The 24,791-nt window shown below is 37.0% G+C and overlaps 1 protein-coding gene across 36 annotated transcripts in view; it reads right to left on the bottom strand.

The window, feature by feature from the left end:
* Abi2 (abl interactor 2) overlaps positions 1–24,791 on the bottom strand; it is a 104,030-nt gene that overhangs the window by 31,368 nt on the left and 47,871 nt on the right. For 4 of the 36 annotated variants that reach the window (XM_075951927.1, XM_075951936.1, XM_075951946.1 and 1 more), the window contains exons 3-6: positions 13,779–13,955; positions 6,352–6,449; positions 2,724–2,870; positions 1,905–2,029 (exon numbers count right to left, since the gene is read on the bottom strand). In XM_075951927.1, coding sequence (XP_075808042.1) covers positions 1,905–2,029; positions 2,724–2,870; positions 6,352–6,449; positions 13,779–13,955 — 547 coding nt within the window. Of the gene's footprint in view, positions 1–407; positions 591–1,904; positions 2,030–2,723; positions 2,871–6,351; positions 6,450–11,871; positions 11,890–13,778; positions 13,956–24,791 lie in introns of all 36 variants that reach the window. The other 32 variants (XM_075951928.1, XM_075951937.1, XM_075951947.1 and 29 more) reach the window with 14 other exon arrangements.

Genomic DNA, 24,791 nt, shown 5'->3' with positions numbered 1-24,791 from the left:
CAGGTAAACAGTTGAGTATGCCAGAGGCCGTCAACCTCATGTTTTCAATGTCTTTCATTAAGACCTGGTACTTACCTATTAGGACGGGCTGACTAGATAGCACTGGCTTCAGTTCCCAAACACTGGGATTCCAGACATACACCACCTTGCCTGGCTTTTTATGTCTGTCCTGGGGACAGAACTCAAGTCCTCACACTTGCACAGCAAGGACTTTACCAACTAAGCTAACGCCCCAGCTCCCTATAATAGTTCTAATGGCAAGTTTTCAAAACTGTATGGAAGTTAACTCCATACTAAATTCACAAATCAACTTTAAAAAAAAAAAAAGTAAAACCAAACCAACAAATACAGCAAAGCTGAAGTTTCAGGCAAGAATGGCCAGGTCTGTCTGCCATGCCAATACTCACCTGTGGGGGGATTGGAAGAAATAACAGGGGGAGTTGGAGAAGTGAAGCCATCAGCAAGGGTCTGTGCGCCCCCAGCAGCAACATCTGGGGCAGTGGAGGATGGGACAGAAGCAGGAACAAGAGGGGCAGGGACAGGTGCAGAAGTAGCAGGAAGAGGAGGGGTGACAGCAGAGCCAGCAGGGGCTGATGGGAAAGAGGAGTAAGAGGCAGCATTAATAAGGCAGTCATATTAGCATTAGAAAAAGCATTGGAATACTAAGAGTATTCAGCGCTTAACACTAGTCAAAAGAATAGAGCATTGCAAAAAGAATGGTTAAGGGTATTATATGAACAACAAATAATTCAAGATGCTCAGGTAGGATAGAAAAATGTTAGTTAAAAACAAACCTTTCTTTTTACCTAAAAGTAACTGACCTAGGAAAAAACTGCTTCCTACATACTGTTACTTTTATCATGACATGCCCCACATATATAAAACTACAGTACCTTAAAAAAGCAACAATATACTATTAGAATTACAACACGAATCAAAATATACACACATATTCCAGACAGTATCTTATTAGATAGAAAAAGAAAAAAAAAAAGCAAAACCTTAAAACATGCCCAAAACTTTTCATGACTTTTTTAAAAGGTACTGTTTATTTGCACTGTTATAATTAAATATGTTGTTTTGGTTTGAAAGACAGAATTCTCACTACTTAGTCTATTGACACCTAGATTCTCCTGCCTTAGCCTATGCATGCTATATTGCAGGCATGTACCACAACCTACTACAAGATATTCTATGTTGCTGGGTTTGGGGTTTGTTTTTGGTTTTCCAAGACAGGGTTTCCCTGTGGAGCCTGGCTGTCCTGGAACTCGCTCTGTAACTCTGTAGACCAAGCTGGCCTCAAACTCGGATATCTATCTGACTCTGCCTCCTAACTACTGGACTAAAGGCATGCACCAACATACCCAGCTTATTTTGCTAGTGTTTTTTTTAATAAAGATTTTTATTTACATGTGTAAGCCTAAGAAGCATTATGTGTGTCATCTGCATGTAGTCCAGAAACCAGAATTATAATACTCCTTTAAATTTACATCTCTTGTCCTCTGTTACCAAAATGATTCTCAAACCACATCCTCTTCATTTCCAAGGAAAGGTACTGGTGTAACACTAACTGAAACTAAAGAAGTAACTCATACCATAATGAACATGAAACCCCAAAGCACCAACTGAACTAGCGCCAAAGACATAAAACAAAGTAACAATTAGACAGTAAACAATTAAGATCACTGGACAGAAATAACAAATGTGTGTAGACTTCCCAATACTTAAGGAAATCTTTAAAATCTTTATTAGGAAGAAAACCCATCTGTAAGAGACTCTGGGTTCAAAAGCCAGCAACACACATAAACACGCACCTATATACACAGAGAAGTGCACGTTCACACGTACACAAAACCAAGAAAACTCACTGTAATACAATAACAAATTGAATTCAAATGCTTCACCTGGAAAGACGCTGGGAGGAGAGGGAGTGGGAACCGCAATGGGAACCCCCACACTCCCACTGCCACTGTTCTCCCGACTGCTGCTCCGACTACTCGGGTGGCTTCCTCCACTGCTCCCACTGCTGCTGAAGAAGTAAGAGCCACCAAAGTATGAATATAGAGAACAAGGTATCACATTCCCAAGTATTTCTGAAATGGATATAGCTACAAGAAATAAAATCCAAAAAGCTTCCATTTCAAATATAAATTCTTAATAAACCATAAGGGCAAAATCTGAGTTCAGTAAACTTGTTTTGCTACCTATTTATGAGGGCTATCTTACACACTTTCTTAAAGAAGTCCTCTATAAATGTAAGGGCAAACTGTTCGTGCTTAATATATTAAAATAATAAATATTACCTTTTATATCCTGACTTAATATCTATCTGAATAAACTTACAGTAAGATTAACTAGATTATTTTATTTCAGTTTGTAAAGGCATGGTGATATATTAAGATTTTAGTATGAGTTGTTTCTCATCTTTAAATTTCTACCAAAAAATAACTTGCAATTTTCATTCCTGGTTAATAATGTTTTTTGAATGAACATGAGTTGTCTCTTTTGTTGTTAAGTTTATACTTTGAGATGTTGTTCTCACCTTCCTGACTGCTCAAGGTTGCCTCAGAGCATGAGGGGAGAGAGAGGAAGAATCAGATGAGGTTTGGGAGAGCAGAGAAAAAGAACTTAGTGCTTGGAAAATGAGAGAGCTTTACTGAAGTTATCTGAACAGATTTATGGTACTCTGACCATCATGTTTTGCGCTGAGGTAGAGAAAATACCTGTAAGTTCGATTTCTTTGATTCACAGAAGCTGTCCTCACAGGGCTCTGCTGCGAGGGAGCCATATTACGGGTTGGGCTAGGTACGTAATCATTGGGTACCACTGGAGGACGCACTGGCTCCAGTGTGCGATAGGGGGAGTGCCGCCTACAAAAAGAAGAGCGTATGTATTCTGTGATTAATCAAGTTTCGGCACGATAAATTCAGAGTTGCCAGTGCAATACAATTTGTAAGCAGAAATCGGAAATGTGGTTTAACCTAGCTATCAATTTGTCTTTCCTACAGTACAACTCTTCCTCCATGAGAGAGCTCTGGTGAATATGTAGTGTAAATCTCAGTCTCCGACCTCATTTCCCTATGCTAAAGTAATTTTGTTCATTTATTCACAGGAAACTCAAGTTTTCCATTGTTTAAGCCAATGTTTTCTAGACGCCACTCTTCTCTTAGAAGAATTTGCGTATTTTCGTATCGTGTCAGAATCTCCCAAAGGCACTCGCTAACTTATCTTCTTCTCCTCTCTCTCCCTAGCCAAAGATGTTTAAAAATACAGATGACAAATCTAAATTTTTAGAGTCACAACCTCCACATGGTGACCAGTAACAGCCTTAACTCATTCCCCTTTTTATACTATAAACACATGGAAACTAAAGCATATTGATAATTAAAAATACACCACTTCATTTCATTTTCCAATTTTACAAACTTTCGCCCTCGAGTTCACCTTAATTTCTTTGCTGATTCCTCCTCAGAGTTCAACATTGATAGGAAATTTTAAAAGACTACCTAAGTTTTTCTGTATCTTAGTTACTTTAAACTGTAAAACACAAACTAGACAAAGTTACTAAGAAATCGTTTCCCTTCTCTCAAATTTTCCCTCAAAAAAAAAAAGGACATGCCAGAAGCAGAAAGGAAACAAAATGGGTGTAAAGTACTGCCCGGGGCAAAACTTAGCACGCCTTCAGTTCTTGTTTCCAGGTGACCAAATCCTTCAGGGACAAGGACATCTTGCAGTTGAGATTAAGTCTTTAAAAGAATTTGGTACCCGAAAGTATGAAAATTAAAAGGCTTTCTTCCCTTCCAAGAGGACTCTGCTCAACCTGCTCTTGCATTTCTCATTAATTCACCCCCAACCAGGTTCCCACAGTTTCTTTAAGCATTTCTTTCCTGGCCACTCAAGTTATGGCTCACTGACTTTGAATGAGGTTTTTTTTTTCTTTCCTTCCTTCCTTCCTTCCTTCCTTCCTTCCTTCCTTCCTTCCTTCCTCCCGTCCTTCCTTCCTTGTTTTTGTTTGTTTTTGCTTTTTTTTTTCCTTCCAGTTCTTTGATTTTTCCAGTCAGGGTTTCTCTGTATAGCCCTGACCTAGAACTCACTTCTCAAACTCAACAGAGATTTACTTGCCTCTGCCTCCTGAGTGCTGGTATTAAAGGCAGGTGCCACCACCACTGAAATGAGATTATATTTCAAAGGCACTGTTGACTCTACTTCCCTCGGGTATTTTTCAATAAACAAAATAATTAATAATTCAAAATAAATAAAAGTATGTATGCTATTATGTCAAAAGGAAAGGAAGCAATGCTACGACTCTGAATTGAAATTATTTTTTAAAAATTCAAGCATCTTTAAAATTAGAATGTATATATAAATTTATATAATTATATTAGATAATTAATCTCTAAAGTCTACTTTTGACAATGTTTTCTATACATGAAAATGTTTCATTCTATCTTCACTAACTTCAAGTTATACAGAAAAACAATGACACAAACAAGGTTAAAAAAGTAAAACAAAGTCGGGCGATGGTGCCGCACACCTTTAATCCCAGCACTCGGGAGGCAGAGGCAGGGGGATCTCTGTGAGTTCGAGACCAGCCTGGTCTACAGAGCAAGTTCCAAGACAGGCTCCAAAGCCACAGAGAAACCCTGTCTCGAAAAACCAAAATAAATACATACATACATACATACATACATAAATAAATAAATAAATAAATAAATAAATAAATAAAACAAAGTAAGCAGGAAGAAGAGGAAAAATATAGTGATTAGGCAAAGACTAAAGAAAACAGGCCAAGATTGTCAAATGGACAAATGGAACTTAGCCAATCTGATCTCCACGGAGCAACTGAACTCCAGCTAATACCCAAGAAAACACATCCCTGGTACATTAAGTATGAGTTCAAAATCTGAGTGTAGAAGAGATTTTAATTTTACTAGAGACTTGATAACAACATTAACTTAAACATTTACAAATTCCATTAAGTAGTACACCCGAGGAAATAAATATTCATTTGTTTACAAGAAAACATAGCAAACACTTTCTCTGCAACCATCACACCCTACAATGTCATTTTCATTCTACCTGGAAGTTAAATCTTATTTGACCTACTAGATTCTTTCCTCGGCATTCTAAGAACAAAAAGATCATTCTAGATAAAGCCTAAACTGGATTACAGGCACAAACCTGTAATCCCAGCATTCCAAAATTTGAGGAAGGAGGATCATGAGTTCAAGATTAATATAGACTACAATATGTAATAACAACTGGCTTAAAAAGCAAAAATAAATTAATTAATTAAAACCATCATATTTTTGGTTTCACCTTTTTGTTTTGCTTTCCACTGACCAAACTATAATCACTTTCCAAAATTATCCTCCTTTATATTTCAATTTGTTTCTGTCCTATTCAAATCCAAGTGCTTGGCGGGGGGAGGAGGGGCATGTTGTTGTTTATGGTTTCCACTTGGTTCTCATCCCTTTTATTCTTTTTGAGAAAATATCACAAAGACAACAGTTCTGAAAGCATTTGCCTTGTCATACTTTTTTTTTTTTTTTTGGTTTCTCGAGACGGGGTTTCTCTGTAGCTTTGGAGTGTGTCCTGAAACTAGCTCTTTCAGACCAAGCACGCCTCGAATTCACAGAGATCTGCCTGCCTTTGCCTCCCGAGTGCAGGGATTAAAGGCATTTGCCACCACTGTCATTTAAAAATGTGTCTTATACATTTTTAAAAATCCAATTTGCAATACAGTGATCATGGAAAGTTGATAGAGGACAAATATCACCCCCTTTACAGGTGAAAAAAACTGAACTGTTGACGAACTGATGACAGGACCACAGCACAGAGAGCAGAAACACCAGAATCGCACCAGCTGGCTCCTGGACTGTACCACACCCACCTAATCACAAACCTCAATCATGATAAAGCGAAGACACTACACAAGAAAAAAGTCACACTTTCCTTCTAACTTACAAAATAAAGTCAACTCCAAACTATAACAAGTTACAAATCCACACAGCCTCTTGACAAGGACAACCTGATAAATGCAACTGCAATATAAAAGATCATTAAAATTTTCTAAGAAAAAAAGAATGAAGTTAGACTTCACTTTATACCTAGCCGTGAATTTAGGCTAGGATTTTGTCACAATTTAAAACTCACTACAAGAATAACTTCTAAACAACCACTTTTAAAGTATAAAGATGTGCTTACCAAAGAGGGGGGGGTTGGACAGACGGACGGATAAACACACAAAGGTAACAATACGAATAACTCTCCCTACTAATGTACACAGATTTTTCTTAAACACAATAGTACATGACATGGTTTTCTATGATCTATTACTGTATTACTCACCCAAGTGTCCCTTTTCCTGACATGGGGGGACTTGGGGGCTTCTGAGTAGGAGGTGTTGTACGTGGCAGCCCACCCATCTTCATATTCTGTGTGCTCACCTAACAAATGTTGAAGGAAACACCACTTAATTTCTATGCAGTAAAACAAAGTGGCATTTGGAAAATAAGAAGGGGAAGGTTAAATTAAAAAACAAAAACAAAACAAAAAACAAGAGGCCATGCACTTCATATGCAATTTCTACTCTACTATTCTGTAGTTGTACTCAAAGGACTCTTCCTAAAAGGATTTTCAAATTATTTAAAACTTGTATGTGAAGAATTTATTTGCCATTAGGTCATCACACCAACAGATCACTGGTTAGACTATTGGATATTACACTCAGCTATAATCACAAAATATAGTTCTAAAAACTTTAGTGGTAACAAAAAATAACTCAAGTAAAAACAATTTATTTTAAATTTAAATCAATTCTTCATTTGGGGGACTGTTTCCCTTATATAGCAAGTATATCATAAAGCATGTTTCTCAACTAAAAAATATGTAATATGCATATGTTCAGTTGTATGATGTACAAAGAAAAGTTCAGCTCTTTAAACTTGTGAAATACTCTCACAATTCAGATTTAATGTTCTCCTTACAAGGAAAATACCTACCTGAACGCTGCTAGAAGTTCAAGGCAATGTTAGGGCTGAGGTAACTCATCACTGACAATATAAAAGCCACCATCATTATGTGACTTCTAGTGGGAATTAAACCCACACAGGCCCCAAGTAGAGGTTAATTGCGGAATGAAACAGTGTAACATAGTCTCAAGTCAGAGATGGACCATGACTGCATTCATAATTCTATTCCCAACTGAAATTCCAAATACAAGAAAGATGGGCAACCTGGGAATAATCACGCCATATGCCAGCACTCACAAAACCCTAAACATCCAGCTATCTTATAAGGAGTCAGGAAGGAATACAGTGCTATGCAACCTCACACTGTCTGAGACTACTAATAGATTAACAAAGTAAACTCACACATGCTCTCTTTAAGTCCCTATTATCTTGAATTGCTACCTTCAAAACACATTTAAGGAATCTCAAGTTCCTCATTATACTGTCTTCAGAATTAAATTTATACTTACAACATAAAAGGATAAAATATTATACCACTGAAGTTGGAAGAGACAACTTTAATTTTAAAATATATATTTATAAATAAATATTTTTATATAAAGATATAAAATTTATAAATATATATATTTAAATATATATATATGGTAAATTCTCATTATGAAGCCCTAGCTAACCTATGGAGATCAGGCTGGCCTTGCATTCACAGAGATCAGCCTGTCTCTGCCTCCCAAGTGTTGGGATTAAGGATGTATACCACCAAATCTGACCAATTTTAAATTTTATGAAAATGAATCTTACTCATATCAGAGTACTGAGGCTGTCAAAATTAACTATGACTAGGGTAGATATTTTTAAGTTCTAAAATAATAATTATTACTTATCCAAATAAGCAAGAAATAATATATCTATCAAGCAATAAATTCTTCAAATGAATAGCCCAGTGAACAAGTTGTGTGTGATGTTGAAACAGTATTTAATGACAAATGGTGCCTTTGAAATGTTATTATTTTAAAGTAAAACATTAGCAGTAAATACGAATCATCAAACAAATGAATTACCCTGTCATCGCCTTCTTTAATAAGCAGAGGGTTGTGAATTTATCTTTAAAATGTCAGAAGACACTTCCAAAAAGTCAATTCACATTTGAAGAAAATTTTATAAGAAATCTGACAAATAACCTCTTTAACTTTTAAAAACAGCAAGTTTTAATTTATGATACCACAAGATTTAAGTTGTAACTAAAGTCCTTTAAGCTCAACCTTAAACAACATAAAACCCAAAGTTACTATAAGTGATGAGGGAGAAGTGAACCAAACACTAAACTACAATTCAGTTTGCTAGAAACAGGAAGGAAAAGGAGTGAGAACAGAAAAAGAATAAAAGAGAATTTTATTCTATATATGGGATAGCTAAGATACTTGAAGATAACCTCCCAACTATAATTTGATTTTGGTTTCAATATGCAAGGTGCTTTTATTTAAATTGCAGTACCTTCTCTAAGTCTTCAAATCTACCCTAATAATAAAAGCAAAATAAAATTTTAGTTAAAATTTGGTGGACATATATAAACAAAAAATGAATACATTTTATAATCTATAAAATCCTGAAATGATTGTTATTTGGTTAATGAGTTGGATGAGCGACAAATCACTTAAGAACCTAGGTCCCTGTAATGTCCAAACCACCATGTTTTATTCATCACTGACACTGTACTACCATCTTATTAAGCTAAGTTTATCAGAATTTTCTCAAGGAAATTTTTCTCTGTGCTACATAAAACAACAATAAGTATAGAGAATATGAATACAAAAAATTAATAGTAAGAATTGACAAAAACACTTTACTTCTTTATAAAGGCAAATTTAAAACTATAATTGAATATTCATATCTAAAATAATTTGTTCAAAAATTCTTTACTGAATAGGTATCATGATACTAAAATAAGCTGAGGTATTTTAGAGAACATATTTCCTGACAATTAGCAAAACATCTGACTAAATTACCATGCTTGTTGTAGGAAACACGTGCAAGTGTGCTTGCGTGCATGTACATACCATGTCAAAAAGAAAAACAAAACTGCATCCATTTTGTCATAGTACCTCCTCCTGAAATATGTGTGTGCATACACTGCTGCAACCAATTTATAACAGTAATTCCTCTTGACGTACACATAAATGCATGTGTGTATATGTGAGTGTGCATGTTTATATACACACATCTGCAGGCACATGCATACCACAGAGTACATGTAAAAGTCAGACAAGAACCTTTGGGTATAATCCTTACTGTTTTTCCACCTTGTCTAAAACAGGATCCCTTTGCTGCTGAGTTTACCAGCCTACCTGATGAACAAACTTCTGGAGATCCTTGTGTCTCCATCTTGCATCTCCCTTGTATGGGATTACAGTTGTTTATGCTATCATACTCTATTCATGTACACTTACTTGATGTTCACTCAGCAACAAAACAGCTAACAAAGTTACCTTACAAAATATGCTTCCATCATTAAGTGACAAATGACCACAGGTCCACTGCAAATGGAAAGGGGGTTTCATCCAAGTCTGGCTTGATGAACTGCTGGGTTTAACTGGAGTTACAGAAGCAAGAGAGAGGGGCTGCTTACAGAGCATGACAACTTACAGACAACTACACCACCCTCCAGAACCTCCTCTAGAAGTTGTTAAGCACTTGTTTATTCTTGAGGAGGATAAGAAGCTGGTGAGCAAACTCCAGGATCTACCCCTTGGGCTTTCTTCAGCATTCCAAGAGAGGTGTAGTGAGTCTAATCTTGTAAGGTCTTATATGGATAACAGTAACTGCTGAGTCAACAGGCAATGGATATCTCCAGAGTTACACAATAGAATGTTTCATAGAGATAACGGAGCTGACATTAAACAAAGGGGTGGTGGAAAGAGGGAAGGGGAAAGTAAACAAGATCAGATTTGTAATTTTATCACCTGTCTGTAATTTTATCACTTGGAGGTTGAGAGAGAAGATAGTAGTTCAAGGCTAGCCAGCCCCAGTTACACAGTAAATTCAAAGTCAGTTTAGAATAACATGAGACCCTAACAAGAAAGGATCTGGAGATGGGGGATGTAGAATCAGTAGTTAAGTTCATACTTAGTATGCTCAAAGCCCTGGGTTTGGTCACCTGTCTTTTTTTTTTTTAAGAAAAATACATTTAAATACAGAGAGGAAAAAAAGAGGGCTATGAACAATTTTATATATATATATATATATATATATATATATATAAAATATATATATATATGGATTAGAGGAAGACGGAAAACAGACAAAGCCCATACTTTCCTGTCTAGCATTATCCTTTGCTATAGTACCATGTAGTATAATTATTAACTATATTAGTGAAATCCTTAGAGATTCTAGTATGAAACATTTTGGTTCAAAGAGGAAAAACATTGAGGCATCTTACTGGGATCTTTCTAGTATGCCTTCATGGAACTGATCTCTTACATGAAAACAGATATTCAAGGTGAAGAAAGAAACACAGCCCAACCTAGAGAAAAAGCATGGAAAGCGGCTTCCACAAGGCTAAGCATCAAGAGAAGAGGTCAGCCTATTTCTGTGTCTTTCTTCAGGTACACTACTTCTGGGCACTGCTATCACTTTGTAGGTGAACAGACCAAAACCCAAAATTTGAATACTGCCTACTTTTTTTTAGTCTATTTCACTGTAATTTAGCCATTTGAAACAGAAGGAACCTCCCCACAATTTCACATCCCTAGGTTACCAACATGGGAACACTTAGAGCCTGTTCTCCAGTGTAACTTTATTTTTCTCCTGTTAGATCTACCTGTCATGGCCAGGCAAGTTTTTATGGCCATGGTTAATTCTAGGTAGTAGTCATCCTGTCTCTTGCTTATGACTAACTACACTCAAAATACGGCAAATTACAGAGTGACAACAAAAACATATTTGAAAAGAAATCACAAAATTTGGGTAATAAAAAAATGCATGATAAATTTGATGAAAATCATTTTAGTGACACTGTATTTGATAGGCTTCTTGAGTATAGTTGAAATGCTTTTCTCAAGGATCCTTCAAGACACTAAACTATAACACAAGTCACAACAGGAAACAACACTTTGCTTTGTTTGGGTGTGGATTGATTGATTGATTGATTGATTGATTGATTGATTTGTTTGTTTTACTTTGGTTGGTTGGTTGGTTTGGGCCTTCTACTTGCTAGGCAAGTGTTCTAGCACTGAGAGATACCTTCCAAACCCTATCTCTAATTCTTAATTTGCATTTTTTAAACATTATCATGAACTTTGGATATTGTGCATACAAATAATATTCACCTTTAAAAAGACTTGAGTTTATATTGAAATATATTTTATACAACCATTTTAAAGGACTTTTTGTAAAATGTACTGCAACTTAAAAAAGCATATGATGATATATTTTTGCTTTATAATTTTTTGTATTATACCATATAATTATATAATCAAGCCACCATTTATAGAATAAAAGGCTATTACACAGGGGAGGGTTAAATACATATTAGTTGGCCCTCCAATCAGTAACAAAATTTCCACATTTATAAAGACCCAGATAATTTTATCTGATAATACTTTACTACAGAATAACATATTTCAATTTTATGAAAGTACCCATTTATTCAGAAAATACTTACTAATTACCTATTGTGTGTTCAGTACTGTTCTAGGCACAAAAAACAGGGTAATGAACAAAACAGACAACAATACCTACCCTCAGGGAACATGAACACAGACAACAAAGTTGCTAGACCAAAATAAAGAGAACTAATTTGTTGGATTTAAAAGGCCAAATGAAAAATATCTTTTTACTCCCCATATGTAATATTCTACATAAGAACACAGAATGGAAATACAGCCCTGGAATCTCTTACCTTAAATCTAAGCAACCACTTAATGCATTAATGGAGCAAATAAAAGAGGTAAGGAAAAAAAGGCATTGAAAGGTTAGTTGGAACTTCAAGATGTGAAGACAAAAAAAAGAAAACAAAGAAAAACAAGTTAAGCAATCAGCATTAACAAAATAATGTTTCAGTAGGTCATAGAAAGAGTGGTTAAAGCAGAATGTGTCATGAACAGGAGTTTCATTGATGACAGACACTATTTTATTCAAAACTTTAATTCCTTTAAAGAGTTCTTCAAATTAATGACCACTAAACCCTAAAGTACAAACAACAGAGGCTATAATCCTAAAAGAAAAATATTTTATTTCACAGATTAAACAAGAACTACATGACAGAATCATCTTTTATTATATAAACAGCAATAACTTTATATTACAAGTACCTTCTGGCATCAGATTCTGGCAGCAGTCTACAACATTCTATTAAGCAGCTATTAGTCTTCAACAAACTTTCCCCAAGTTAAAGAAATTACAGCTTTAATTAACCATTTAGTTATATATCCTATTTTAATATGCTTTAATTAGCCATTAAAATATATGTATGAATCAACTATAAAATTAAATATCAAATTCCAGATAATTGTGCTTAACTCTGAATAAGCAGGGTGTGGAAGTACACATCTTTAATCCCAACACTCTGGAGGCAGAGGCAGGCTGATCACTGTGAGTTCAAGGCTAGACAGAGCTTAAACTGGGGGGCTGGCGGGGAAGAAAAGGAAAAAAAGAGAGAAATAGAGTGAAAGGAATGAAGAAAGGAAGGAAGGAAGAGAGGCTGGATGACAGTGACTCCTTTAATCCCAGCACTTGGAGGGCAGGGCAGGCAGATCTCTGAATTCAAGGCCAACCTGGTCTACAGTTCCAGGACAGTCTCAAAAGCTACACAGAGAAACCCTGTCTCAAAAAAAAAAAAAAATTCAAAAAACAAAAAAACTGAAATAAAAGTTGTTAGATAAATTAAATTTATGTTTTATGTATACAAAGATAAACATTCAATTTGAATTTACTGATTTCTGGCCAAAATGGTGGTATATGTTTTATACAAATAGATTTATATCAGAAAATAAAATATACATGAACTATACAGCTTCAAGATAGACATATGTGTATATTTATTTGAAGTCATACTTGTGTTTTTCTACTCACTACTGAAATATAAACTGTAAATAATGTACTCAACTGCAGCTCTAAATTGTTTCCAGGAAGTACACTTTTACCCAGCTGTGGTGTTAGGTGTCTTAAGTGCTAGTGCTAGAACACAGGCTTTGTGTATGAAAAGCTTATAATCTCCTGCTAGGCCACATCTCAATACACCATAATTTTGATCATGGTACTTCATATACGTACTAGATACTTAATTATCTTTAAAAGATGGCCAAAATAAATAATGTTACAAATTTAAAAGCATTGGAAATAAACAATAATTTGTAACTTTTATCTACAATACTATTTCTATCCAAAAGGTTGAAATAAAATTATCCTAGGAAAAAAATAAAGCAAGCTCATGTTTAATAACATGCTGTTCTGAAAACTAATAGCAAAAGTATGCTGATAAATTTTTGATATAAGAAAAACATTTTAGTAATATGCTGGATGGTTTTTCTGTCATATTAAATCATTAAAAGAATAACACAACTATATCATACTTTATCTGATCTATGGAAGTTACCACCATAACTAAACAAATCTCATTGAAAGAAGACTGTTTCTGAAAACACAACACTAGAAATCCTTAAGGACACAACAGTTAACAGTAGTGAGCAAAAAGCAATCTTCACAACTGTGTCAAGATTTGTTTCTTTAGGAAATCAAACAAACTTTCATTTTCTAGGGTTCCACTACAGACTGCTACTTTTGAAAGCTTGTAAAAACTACACCTACCTTTACCCCATGTCCAATGTCATCTAGAATTGTATAGTCAATAGGTTTTCGAATATAACGAACTGGTCGCTCAAGGTTAGCTGGTGCAATAATCTTATGGGTTCTTGAAGTATTTTTATTGGTAGTCAAAATACCAATTTCTCTTCTTGCAACTTTCTCTTTATGAATATCAACTGTCTGCAAAAGAAAAGATAATACAAAGACAGCTCTGGTATCCAATAAATAATAAGCACCTGGAGATTTACCATTCTTTCATATACATTTCATAAACTATCTTCTCTATAGACTACCGTCTTTATTCATTTTAACCTAATGCAAGGGTTGCCAAAGCATACCCTCAGGCCTAATCTGGGCAACCACCTGATTTTTATAGGCCACACGATAAAAGCAGAACGTAAAATGTGCATGTGTACAAGTGTGCAGGCTTGCAAACGCACACATATAGGCACTTAAGGGTGTATGATCTTGAAGGGTTGTATATGTGCATGCTTGTACAAGTGGAGACCAGAAGTCAACCCACTGAGAAACAGGTTTTGGTAATTTGTCTAAACTGGCTGGCCAAAAAGTCCCAGGCATTATGTCTGTTTCTGCCTCCCTGCACTGCAATTACAAGTGCACATCACACTCATCTCTTTATATAGGCTCACCTTAACCCTAGCACTTAGAAGGCAGAGGCAGGTGAATCTGAGTTTTAGTCCAGCCTGGTCTACAAAGAGAATACCAGGACAGACAGCACTACACAGAGGAGCCCTGTCTCAAAAAAACAAAACAAAACACATGATCAAAGGCTAGAGTCAGGGATACAAATCTTCACTATGAGGCCCTGATTCAATTCCCAGTATCCAACCCCCCACACACACAAAAGAAAAATCAATTTGACAGAAAAGTTTGTTTGCTTCAGCAAGTTGTTTATAACACAACGCTGACCAAATATTTCATTAATATATATCAAGTGCTCACAGAAACATTATTTTGTCCAAATGATATATACTTTTACATACAGTCTTGTATTATTTGCTAACAAAGAATAAAATTCGCAGGAAATTTAAACATTAATGTAGCATTTTACATAAGAAGCTGTGATTTTGTAATCTATAAGCAACAAGTATTTTAATGTAGTAAGAATGTGCTGGAAGTGGTGGCACAAGCCTTGAATTCAGGACTGGAAGAGGCAGGTAGATCTCTAAACTGGAAGCCAGCCTGGTCTACAAAAAGTTCCAGGACAGGCCGGGCGGTGGTGGCACACGCCTTTAATCCCAAAACTCGGGAGGCAGAGGCAGGCGGATCTCTGTGAGTACGAGGCCAGCATGGTCTACAAGAGCTAGTTCCAGGACAGGAACCAAAAAGCTATGGAGAAACCCTGTCTCGAAAATCCAAAAAAAAAAAAAAAAAAGTTCCAGGACAGCCAAGGAAACCCTGTCTCAAAAAAACAAAAAGAATGTAAGTACCGTTTACTGTTCCTTTAATCATATTTGCTATTATGTGTGATGGGTAGACACAAATACACTTCCCACTCTGAAAACAAGCAAAACTGTCTAATGTTGCCAAATATCTTATGAGAATAAACCTGCACACATCAAAAACCAAAGGTCTAGAACTTCTGATTCAAACAATTGTGACTACCTATGCTGGCTGAATTTTTCTTCAACTTGATGAAAGCTAAAGGCAACCAAGAGAAGGTAACCCCAATTGAGAAAGTCTTTAGGACATTTTCTTAATTAGTGATTGATGAAAGCCCAGTCTATTGTGGGTGGTGCCATGCCTGGATTGGTAGTCCTGGGTACAATGATCACTGAGGTTTTCAGCACTCACCTACAAAGCCTATAATTCCGGCACTTAGGTTGGAGACCAGAAGATCAAAAGTTCAAGGTCAGCCTTCACTATATGCTGATATCAAAACCAACTCCATTACATAAGACGCTAACCTTATTTTTATAAGCCCTAAAATGCAACAAACAGCAACAAAAGTAATAACACCAACCCATACTTATCATCTAACCTTAACGGCTATCAACTTAAAAGGTTTTTAGGGGCAAGAGAGGTGGCTCAGCAGTAAAGAGCACTGCCTATTCCTCAAGAAGACCTGTGATTAATTCCCAGAACCCACCTGGCAGCTCACAATGGTCTATAAATCCAGTTTCAGGAGACTAGATATAATCTTCAGGCCTCTTGGGGACCAAGCTTGCCCAAGGTATATAAACATACATGCAGACAAAGCATCCATACACATAACACAAAATTTGAATTTAAAAATGTTTTAAAGGATATTTAGTGAAGTGTTTTCCGGAAATGGAAACATGCTTTCCTGAGATCAAGCGACAAGCTCTCAGTTATCACTTTTGTCTTCTTAATACAACTCTGAACCTTTGGAAGCACAGGTTCCATAGTAATATTTACAAAGAAACTGTTTGTAATTGAAAACATAAAAACTTTACCCTAGAATTCTAAAGTTAACAATTTTACTAAAATAAATTTAGAAAAGGTCTCAGAAAGAGCACTAACCTGTGGCAATACATGTTCAGCCAGTGAGCAAAACCAATGCAGTACAGAGCTCTTAATAGTATGACTACTGCTACAGATGCTGTGGACTAGCACCACAACTGGGGAGGACTTAAATATCTACTCTCTCTCGATGCTTACTAATTAGTTTTTACAGTTTCCATTACTGCTAAGTTGGTGTTGCATGCTGCTGGTGTCCCCACCGAATACATCAACACACTACCACAACTAGCTTCCCTTTGCTTTAAAGTAACCATCCTGACTCCTAAAGCTCCTTTATCCTGAGTTCCAGCCCCACATCTCCTTCCTGAATCCAAGTAACATGCTCGGAACCCAGCTCTGACAGGAAGGCACTATATAAAATATTTTGGTTTAGTCAGGCACATAATTAAAAATAAAATGAAGCCAGGCAGTGGTGGCATACACCTTTAATCCCAGTATATGAGAGACAGAGACAGGCAGATCTTTGTGAGTTCCGAGGCCAGCCTGATCTACAGTGTGAGTTTCATGACAGCCATAGGTATTACAAAAAAAAAAAAGTCTCAAAAAAATTACTTTTATCCACATATTGTTGTTTTCTACTACCACTAATAATTTAGGATAAACCCTTAATGAATAGCTACCTCAGTTAGCTGCCCATCAGTACAGGAAAATAGCTGCCCATCAGTTACAGTTGATTAGCTAAATTTACTGTTTTTTAAAATATATTTCGGTTAATCAGCCAGAAACCTAACAGAGAAATAAGAGAATTAATGGAAGTAATGAATCAAATGGACTTAACAGACATCTATAGAACATTCCAGCCAAATAGGAAAGAATATACCTTCTTCTCTGCAGCTCATGGAACCTTCTCGAAAATTGACCACATACTTGGTAACAAAGCAAACTTCCACAGTTACAAAAAAAATATTCGTAACCTCATGTGTCTTATCAGATCACCATGGATTAAAGTTAGAATTCAACAACAATGCTACCCCCAGAAAGCCTACAAACTCATAGAAATTGAACAGTTAACTACTGAACCACACCTGAATCAAGGAAGAAATAAAGAAAGAAATTAAAGTCTTCCTTGAATTCAATGAAAATAAAGAAACAACCTACTCAAACTTATGGGACACTATGAAAGCAGTCGTAAGAGGAAAGTTCATAGCACTAAGGGCCCATTTAAAGAAAACAGAAAAAGCACACATTGGAGACTGAACAGCCCACCTGAAAGCTCTAGAAAAAAAGAAGCAGACTCACCTAGGAGGAGTAGAAGACTGGAAATAATCAAACTGAGGGCTGAAATCAACAAAATAGAAACACAGAAAATCCAAAGAATCAATGAAACAAAAAGCTGATTCCTGGAGAAAATCAACAAGATTGATGAACCCCTATCCAAACTAATCAAACGGCAGAGAGAGAATATGCAAATTAATAGGATGAGAAATGAAAAGGGGGACATAACCACAGACACAGAGGAAATTCAGAGAGTCATTAGATCTTATTACAAAAGCCTGTATGCCACAAAACTGGAAAATGTAAAAGAAATGGACAGTTTTTTAGATAAATACCATATACCAAAGTTAAACCAGGACCAGGTGAACAATCTAAATAGACCTGTTAGTCGTGAAGAATTAGAAGCTGTTATCAAAAACCTCCCTACCAAAAAAGCCCAGGACCAGATGGTTTCAATGCGGAATTCTACCAGAACTTCCAAGAAGACCTAATACCTATACTCCTTAATGTATTTCACAATATAGAAACAGACAAGTCATTGCCAAATTCCTTTTATGATGCTACAGTTACTTTGATACCAAAACCACACAAAGTCTCAACCAAGAAAGAGAATTACAGGCCAATTGCACTCATGAATATCGACGCAAAAATCCTTAACAAAATACTGGCAAACCGAATCCAAGAACACATCCGAAAAATTATCCATTATGATCAAGGAGGCTTCATCCCAGAGATGCAGGGCTGGTTCAACATACGAAAATCTATCAATGTAATCCAGCATATACATAAACTGAAAGAAAAAAACCATATGATCATTTCATTAGATGCTGAAAAAGCATTTGACAAAATTCAACATCCCTTTATGATAAAAGTATTGGAGAGATTAGGGATACAAGGGTCATACCTAAATATAATAAAAGCTATATACAGCAAGCCGACAGCTAACATCAAATTAAACGGAGAGAAACTCAAAGCCATCCCACTGAACTCAGGAACACGACAAGGCTGTCCACTCTCCCCATACCTCTTCAATATAGTGCTTGAAGTTCTAGCAATAGCAATAAGACAACATAATGGGATCAAGGGGATTCGAATTGGAAAGGAAGAAGTTAAACTTTCGTTATTCGCAGATGATATGATAGTGTATATAAGCAACCCTAAAAACTCCACCAAAAAACTTTTACAGCTGATAAACAGCTTTAGTAATGTGGCAGGATACAAGATCAACTCCAAAAAATCAGTCGCCCTCTTATACACGAAGGATATGGAAGCAGAGAGGGAAATCAGACAAGCTTCACCTTTCACGATAGCCACAAACAGCATAAAATATCTTGGGGTAACTCTAACCAAGAAAGTGAAAGATCTATTTGACAAGAACTTTACGGCATTGAGGAAAGAAATTGAAGAGGATACCAGAAAATGGAAAGACCTCCTTTGCTCTTGGATTGGGAGGATAAACATAGTAAAAATGGCAATTCTACCAAAGGCAATTTATAGATTCAATGCAATCCCCATCAAGGTCTTCACAGACCTTGAGAGGACAATAACCAACTTTATATGGAAAAACGAAAAACCCAGGATAGCCAAAACAATCCTATACAATAAAGGATCCTCTGGAGGCATTACCACCCCTGACTTCAAACTCTATTACAGAGCTACAGTAATGAAAACAGGTTGGTACTGGCATAAAAACAGAGAAGTCGACCAATGGAACCGTATAGAAGACCGGGATTTTAACCCACAAACCTATCAACACCTCATTTTCGATAAAGGAGCTAAAAGTATACAATGGAAGAAAGAAAGCATCTTCAACAAATGGTGCTGGCACAACTGGATATCAACCTGTAGAAGAATGAAAATAGACCCATATCTATCACCATGCACAAAACTCAAGTCCAAATGGATTAAAGACCTCAATATCAGTCTGAACACACTGAACCTGATAGAAGAGAAAGTGGGAAGTACCCTACAACAGATGGGCACAGGAGATCGCTTCCTATGTGTAACCCCAACAGCTCAGACATTAAGGGCAACATTGAATAAATGGGACCTACTAAAACTGAGAAGATTCTGTAAAGCAAAGGACACTGTCACTAAGACAAAAAGGCAACCTACTGACTGGGAGAAGATCTTCACCAACCCCGCAACAGACAAAGGTCTGATCTCCAAAATATATAGAGAACTCAAGAAACTAGACTTTAAGATGCTAATTAACCCAATTAAAAAATGGGGCACTGAACTGAACAGAGAATTCTCAACAGAAGAAGTTCAAATGGCCAAAAGACACTTAAGGTCATGCTCAACCTCCTTAGCAATCGGGGAAATGCAAATCAAAACAACTTTGAGATATCATCTTACACCTGTCAGAATGGCTAAAATCAAAAACACCAATGATAGCCTTTGCTGGAGAGGCTGTGGAGGAAGGGGTACCCTCATCCATTGCTGGTGGGAATGCAATCTTGTGCAACCACTTTGGAAATCAGTATTTCGGTTTCTCAGGAAATTAGGAATCAACCTACCCCTAGACCCAGCAATACCACTCTTGGGAATATACCCAAGAGATGCCCTATCATATGACAAAAGCATTTGTTCAACTATGTTCATAGCAGTATTATTTGTAATAGCCAGAACCTGGAAACAACCTAGATGTCCTTCAATGGAAGAATGGATGAAGAAAGTACGGAATATATACACATTAGAGTACTACACTGCGGCAAAAAACAATGACTTCTCGAATTTTGCATGCAAATGGATGGAAATAGAAAACACTATCCTGAGTGAGGTAACCCAGACCCAAAAAGATGAACATGGGATGTACTCACTCATAATTGGTTTCTAACCATAAATAAGGGTCACGGAGTCTACAATTAGGTTAACCTAAAGAAGCTAAATAAGAAGGTAAACCCAAGGGATAACTATCTATGGGAAGTAGACAAAATTGCAGGGGAGAAAATTGGGATCTTGGTGGTGGGGTGGGTTGGGGTAAGTGGAGATGGGGAGAGAAAAGTGAGAAGGGGAGGATGGGGGGAACGTGGGGAAACAGGATGATTGGGATAAAGGAAGGTTGGATAGGGGAGCGCGGAAGCACAATTCTTAGTTAAGGGAGCCACCTTAGGGTTGGCAAGAGACTTGAATCTAGAGTGGCTCCCAGGTGCCCAAGGCGATGTCCCCAGTTAAGTTCCTTGGGCAGCTGAGGATAGGGAACCTGAAATGACCCTAGCCTATAGCAATACTGACGAATATCTTGCATATCACCATAGAACCTTCATCTGGTAATGGATGGAGAGAGAGAGACAGAGACCCACACTGGAGCACTGGACTGAGCTCCCAAATCCCAATGAGGAGTGGAAGGAGGGAGAAGATGAGCAAGGAAGTCAGGACCATGAGGGGTGCACCCACCCACTGAGACAGTGGGGCTGATCTATTGGGAGCTCACCAAGGCCAGCTGTACTATGACTGAAAAAGCATGGAATAAAACCGGACTCTCTGAACATGGCGAGCAATGAGGGCTGATGAGAAGCCAAGGACAATGGCACGGGGTTTTGATCCTACTTCATGTTCTGGCTTTGTGGGAGCCTAGCCAGTTTGGATGTTCACCTTCCTAGACATGGACGGAGGTGGGAGGACCTTGCACTTTCCACAGGGCAGGGAGCCCTGACTGCTCTTTGGACTGGAGAGGGAGGGGGAGAGGAGTAGGGGGAGGGGGAGAAGGGTGGGAGGAGGGGGAGGGAAATGGGAGGCTGGGAGGAGGCTGAAACTTTTTTTTTCCTTTTCTCAATTAAAAAAAAAACAATATAAAGATAAAAAAATAAAATATATTTCAACTAAGAATTTAATTACTCAAATTACAAATATGCTCCAAACTAACATCTTCCATAAATCATCTATCTGAAAAGCTACCAGGTGCCAGTGAAATGACTCAGCTGTTGTGAGATATTTTGATCACACTCAAGACTGTCAATAAAGTTTATCTTTGAATCAGAAGGCAGACCAAAATTAGCCATAGAGGTTTGGAGGACCAAAGACAGAGAAAGACACACAAGAAGTAGCAGGGTGGGGCTCAGAAAGATTCTCACCACCTTCTGGATGAAGGAAGGACAGAGATAGGCGGTCACTGGTCACTTCTCCACAGCTTCTCGATCACTCAGATTCTTACCCCAATATTTGGCTCCCAAGTTTTTACTGATAAAGAATAATTAGATAAATATTTCATCTGGCATCCAACACGGGGCACAAGATCATGACACAGTAGCTCACTGCTGGCTTTGTAGTCACCAGAATCACCAACAAGGCTAGCTTTCCCTTCCTCCTCCAAGCCCTCTGCTAAAGCTGGGATTTTCCCATTGCAGCCTCTCTACAGCAGACTCCAGCTGCCTCCTGCCCCCTGCCCCAAACACCACAGGTGGCTAGGTCCCAAATCCCACCAGAGTTAGCCCCTCACAGCTGGCTGGCTCTGTCATTCAGGTGGCCCTATGCCCTTGCTTCTCTCATGCAGGCTTCTTCCGCACATCCCCATGTCCGCTTTACAGGCCATGGGCTCCCTCTCCCTGTGGGCTGCAGGCTTCTTCTGGTTCCCCAACAGATGATTTAAAATGACAAAATTAAATGAAGGGATGTTAGCCTCAGGGGACATCCTGCAGGCAATCATGTCAAATTTGGTACAATCATTCCATGTCAGCATTGGGGAAACTTTCCACAAAGCAATTAAAAGACATAATGAATGCTCATTGTGAGAAACCATACTGCTCTGGAAGAAAGACAGCTTCAGCAGATTAAAAAAAAATTTTCAGAAAGACCATAAAACAAGTATTTTTGCAAACTCCTATAAATTGCAAAGACCAAAGCTAAAAATACAAATAAATGGCATTGTGATTGAAGGTTTATTAGACCCAAGCACAGATCTAACAATAAGTTCACCAAAATTTTGGTATCCAGATTGGCTTCTTCAAATGGTAAATATTCAGCTTCTAGGGATTGGAACTTTATCTTGGGGCAAGATGGTTTGAGTCTATACAGCCACAAGACAGATAGGAAAATTAAATCCATATATAGCCAACATAGTAATAAATATGGGGTCATGATTTGTTACAACAATGGAAAACCTAGATTAACATTCCTCCAATGTCAGAAACAAATCATAAAAATGCTTCTGAGAGAAATATTAAAAGATATTATCAAGAATAGTCCCCAACCATTCTTGTACATAAACAAGACACAGCAGCTATTGCTCTTTCAAAGGTACCAACAGCCCTACCTTTAAAATGGTTAACTGACAAACCTTTTTGGGTGGAACAATGGTCTTTGATATCAGAAAAATACAGGCATTAGAAGAGCTGATACAGAAACAGCTAAATGTTCAACATATTAAAGAATCAACCAGCACTTAGAATTCTTCTATAGTTGTCATTAAAAAGAAATCTGGAATATAGAGATTAGTAACAGATCCAAGAGCTATTACTAAGGTAATCCAACCAATGGGCTCTTTATAGCTTCAAATTCCCTTGTTTTCATTATTACCTAAAGGATGGGCTATTATAGTTATTAGCTTAAAAGACTTCTTTTTTACTATACCTTCACAAGAACAGGACAGAGAAAAATTTGGCTTCATAGAGCCTACGTATAATTCCCAGCCTGTTATCAGTGGAAAGTTCTTCCATAAGGGATGTTAAACAGAATTACCTTATGTCATTATTTGTACAACAGCTGTTGTAAATAATTCATAAACAGTTTCCTCAACCTAAAATTTATCATTATATGTGTAATATCTTACTAGTTAATTCAGACTCAGATACCTTAGAAAAAATGTCTGAAGAGGTAAAGAAAATTTTGCCTTGTTGGGCATTACAAATTGCTCCGGAAAAAATACAAAGAGGAGAGTCTATTAATTACCTAAGATATAAAATAGGTTTACAAATTCAATCAGAGAAAGTACAAATCAGGGGAGATCAAATACGAACTCTTAAAGACTTTCAAAAAATACTGGGAGATAGTAACTGGCTATGGCCCAAAATTAGATTGACAACTCAAAAACTAAGCAATTTATTTTAACCATTACAAAGTGATAAGGATTTACTTAGTCGAACAAAATTATAAGCTAAGGATGATAGAGAATTGACTTTGGTAGAAAAGAAATTACAAGATACACGTGTGGATTGTTTATATCTAGAGCTTGATTGTATTCTGGTTATTTTACCTTCTATGTATTCTCCCACAGGAATTCTCACGCACAGAGAAGATAATATTTTAAAATGGACATTTCTGCCACACAAACAGTGCAAAAAACTTAAAGAGCTATTTAGAAAGAATCTGTATTGATTCTGAAAGGGAAATCAAGACTTCATCAATTAGCAGGAATAGACCAAGCAGAAATTGTGGTGCCTTTAACTAATTACCTCATTATGGACAGAAAATGAATACTGGTGAAGAGCTTGCAGTAATTTTTTTTTGCAAGAGATTAGCAACAAATATTCCAAAAGAAAGAGAACTAATTGGATCCTTCCTCACAGTAAACACCAATTCTACATAGCAAACACCAATTCTAAAGCCCCTACATTCTATGCTGATGCAAATAAATCAGAAAAGGCAGGCTGTAAGTAAGGAAATCTAAGTAAAGTAGCTCAAAGCCCTAGGATTCTGTTCAAAAGTCAGAATTATATGCTATTCCCATGGTATTATTAGATTTTTGCAAACCTCTTAATATAGTTACTGACTCAATATTCAGAAAGTTATTTTACATATTTAAACAATAGAACTTATTCCAAATGATTCAGAATTAACTTTGTGATTTATTCAATTACAAGAAATAATCAGAAATAGAAATCATCCCTTGTATCTAACACATATCAGATCCTATACAGGTCTACCAGGCCCTCTAGCACAAAGTAATGATGAAATTGACCAGCTATTGATGGGAAATATGCTAGAAGCCTAAGCAGACAAACACCACCCAAATATCACCCCTTGACTACAAAATGCTAAGGACAACTTCAAAGTAGTTAGCCAAGATGGTCCAGCCTCATAGACTACTCCAGCCAGGACTTCAGAGAAGCCCCGCACCTTCCCATCACACCAAGACTGAGCAGCAGCTAATTTTCCAGGACTTGATTAATAAAAACCCAGCGACAGATACTGCAGTTCAACCTGAAAGTCAGAAAAGCAAAAACAGCCAGCCTCTAGCTCTTAGCTCTACCTCAGTCTGCAATGGCAATCCTGCCTCCAGGAATCTCAGAATCAGACTGTGGTCCACCAGCTGACAGTATACTGTCCAAACTGGACAAGCAGAACACAAAAGAAAGC

The sequence above is a fragment of the Microtus pennsylvanicus genome, chromosome 17 (assembly GCF_037038515.1).
Source record: "Microtus pennsylvanicus isolate mMicPen1 chromosome 17, mMicPen1.hap1, whole genome shotgun sequence".
NCBI lineage: Eukaryota > Metazoa > Chordata > Mammalia > Rodentia > Cricetidae > Microtus > Microtus pennsylvanicus.
This window is presented reverse-complemented; position numbering and strand designations above follow the sequence as displayed.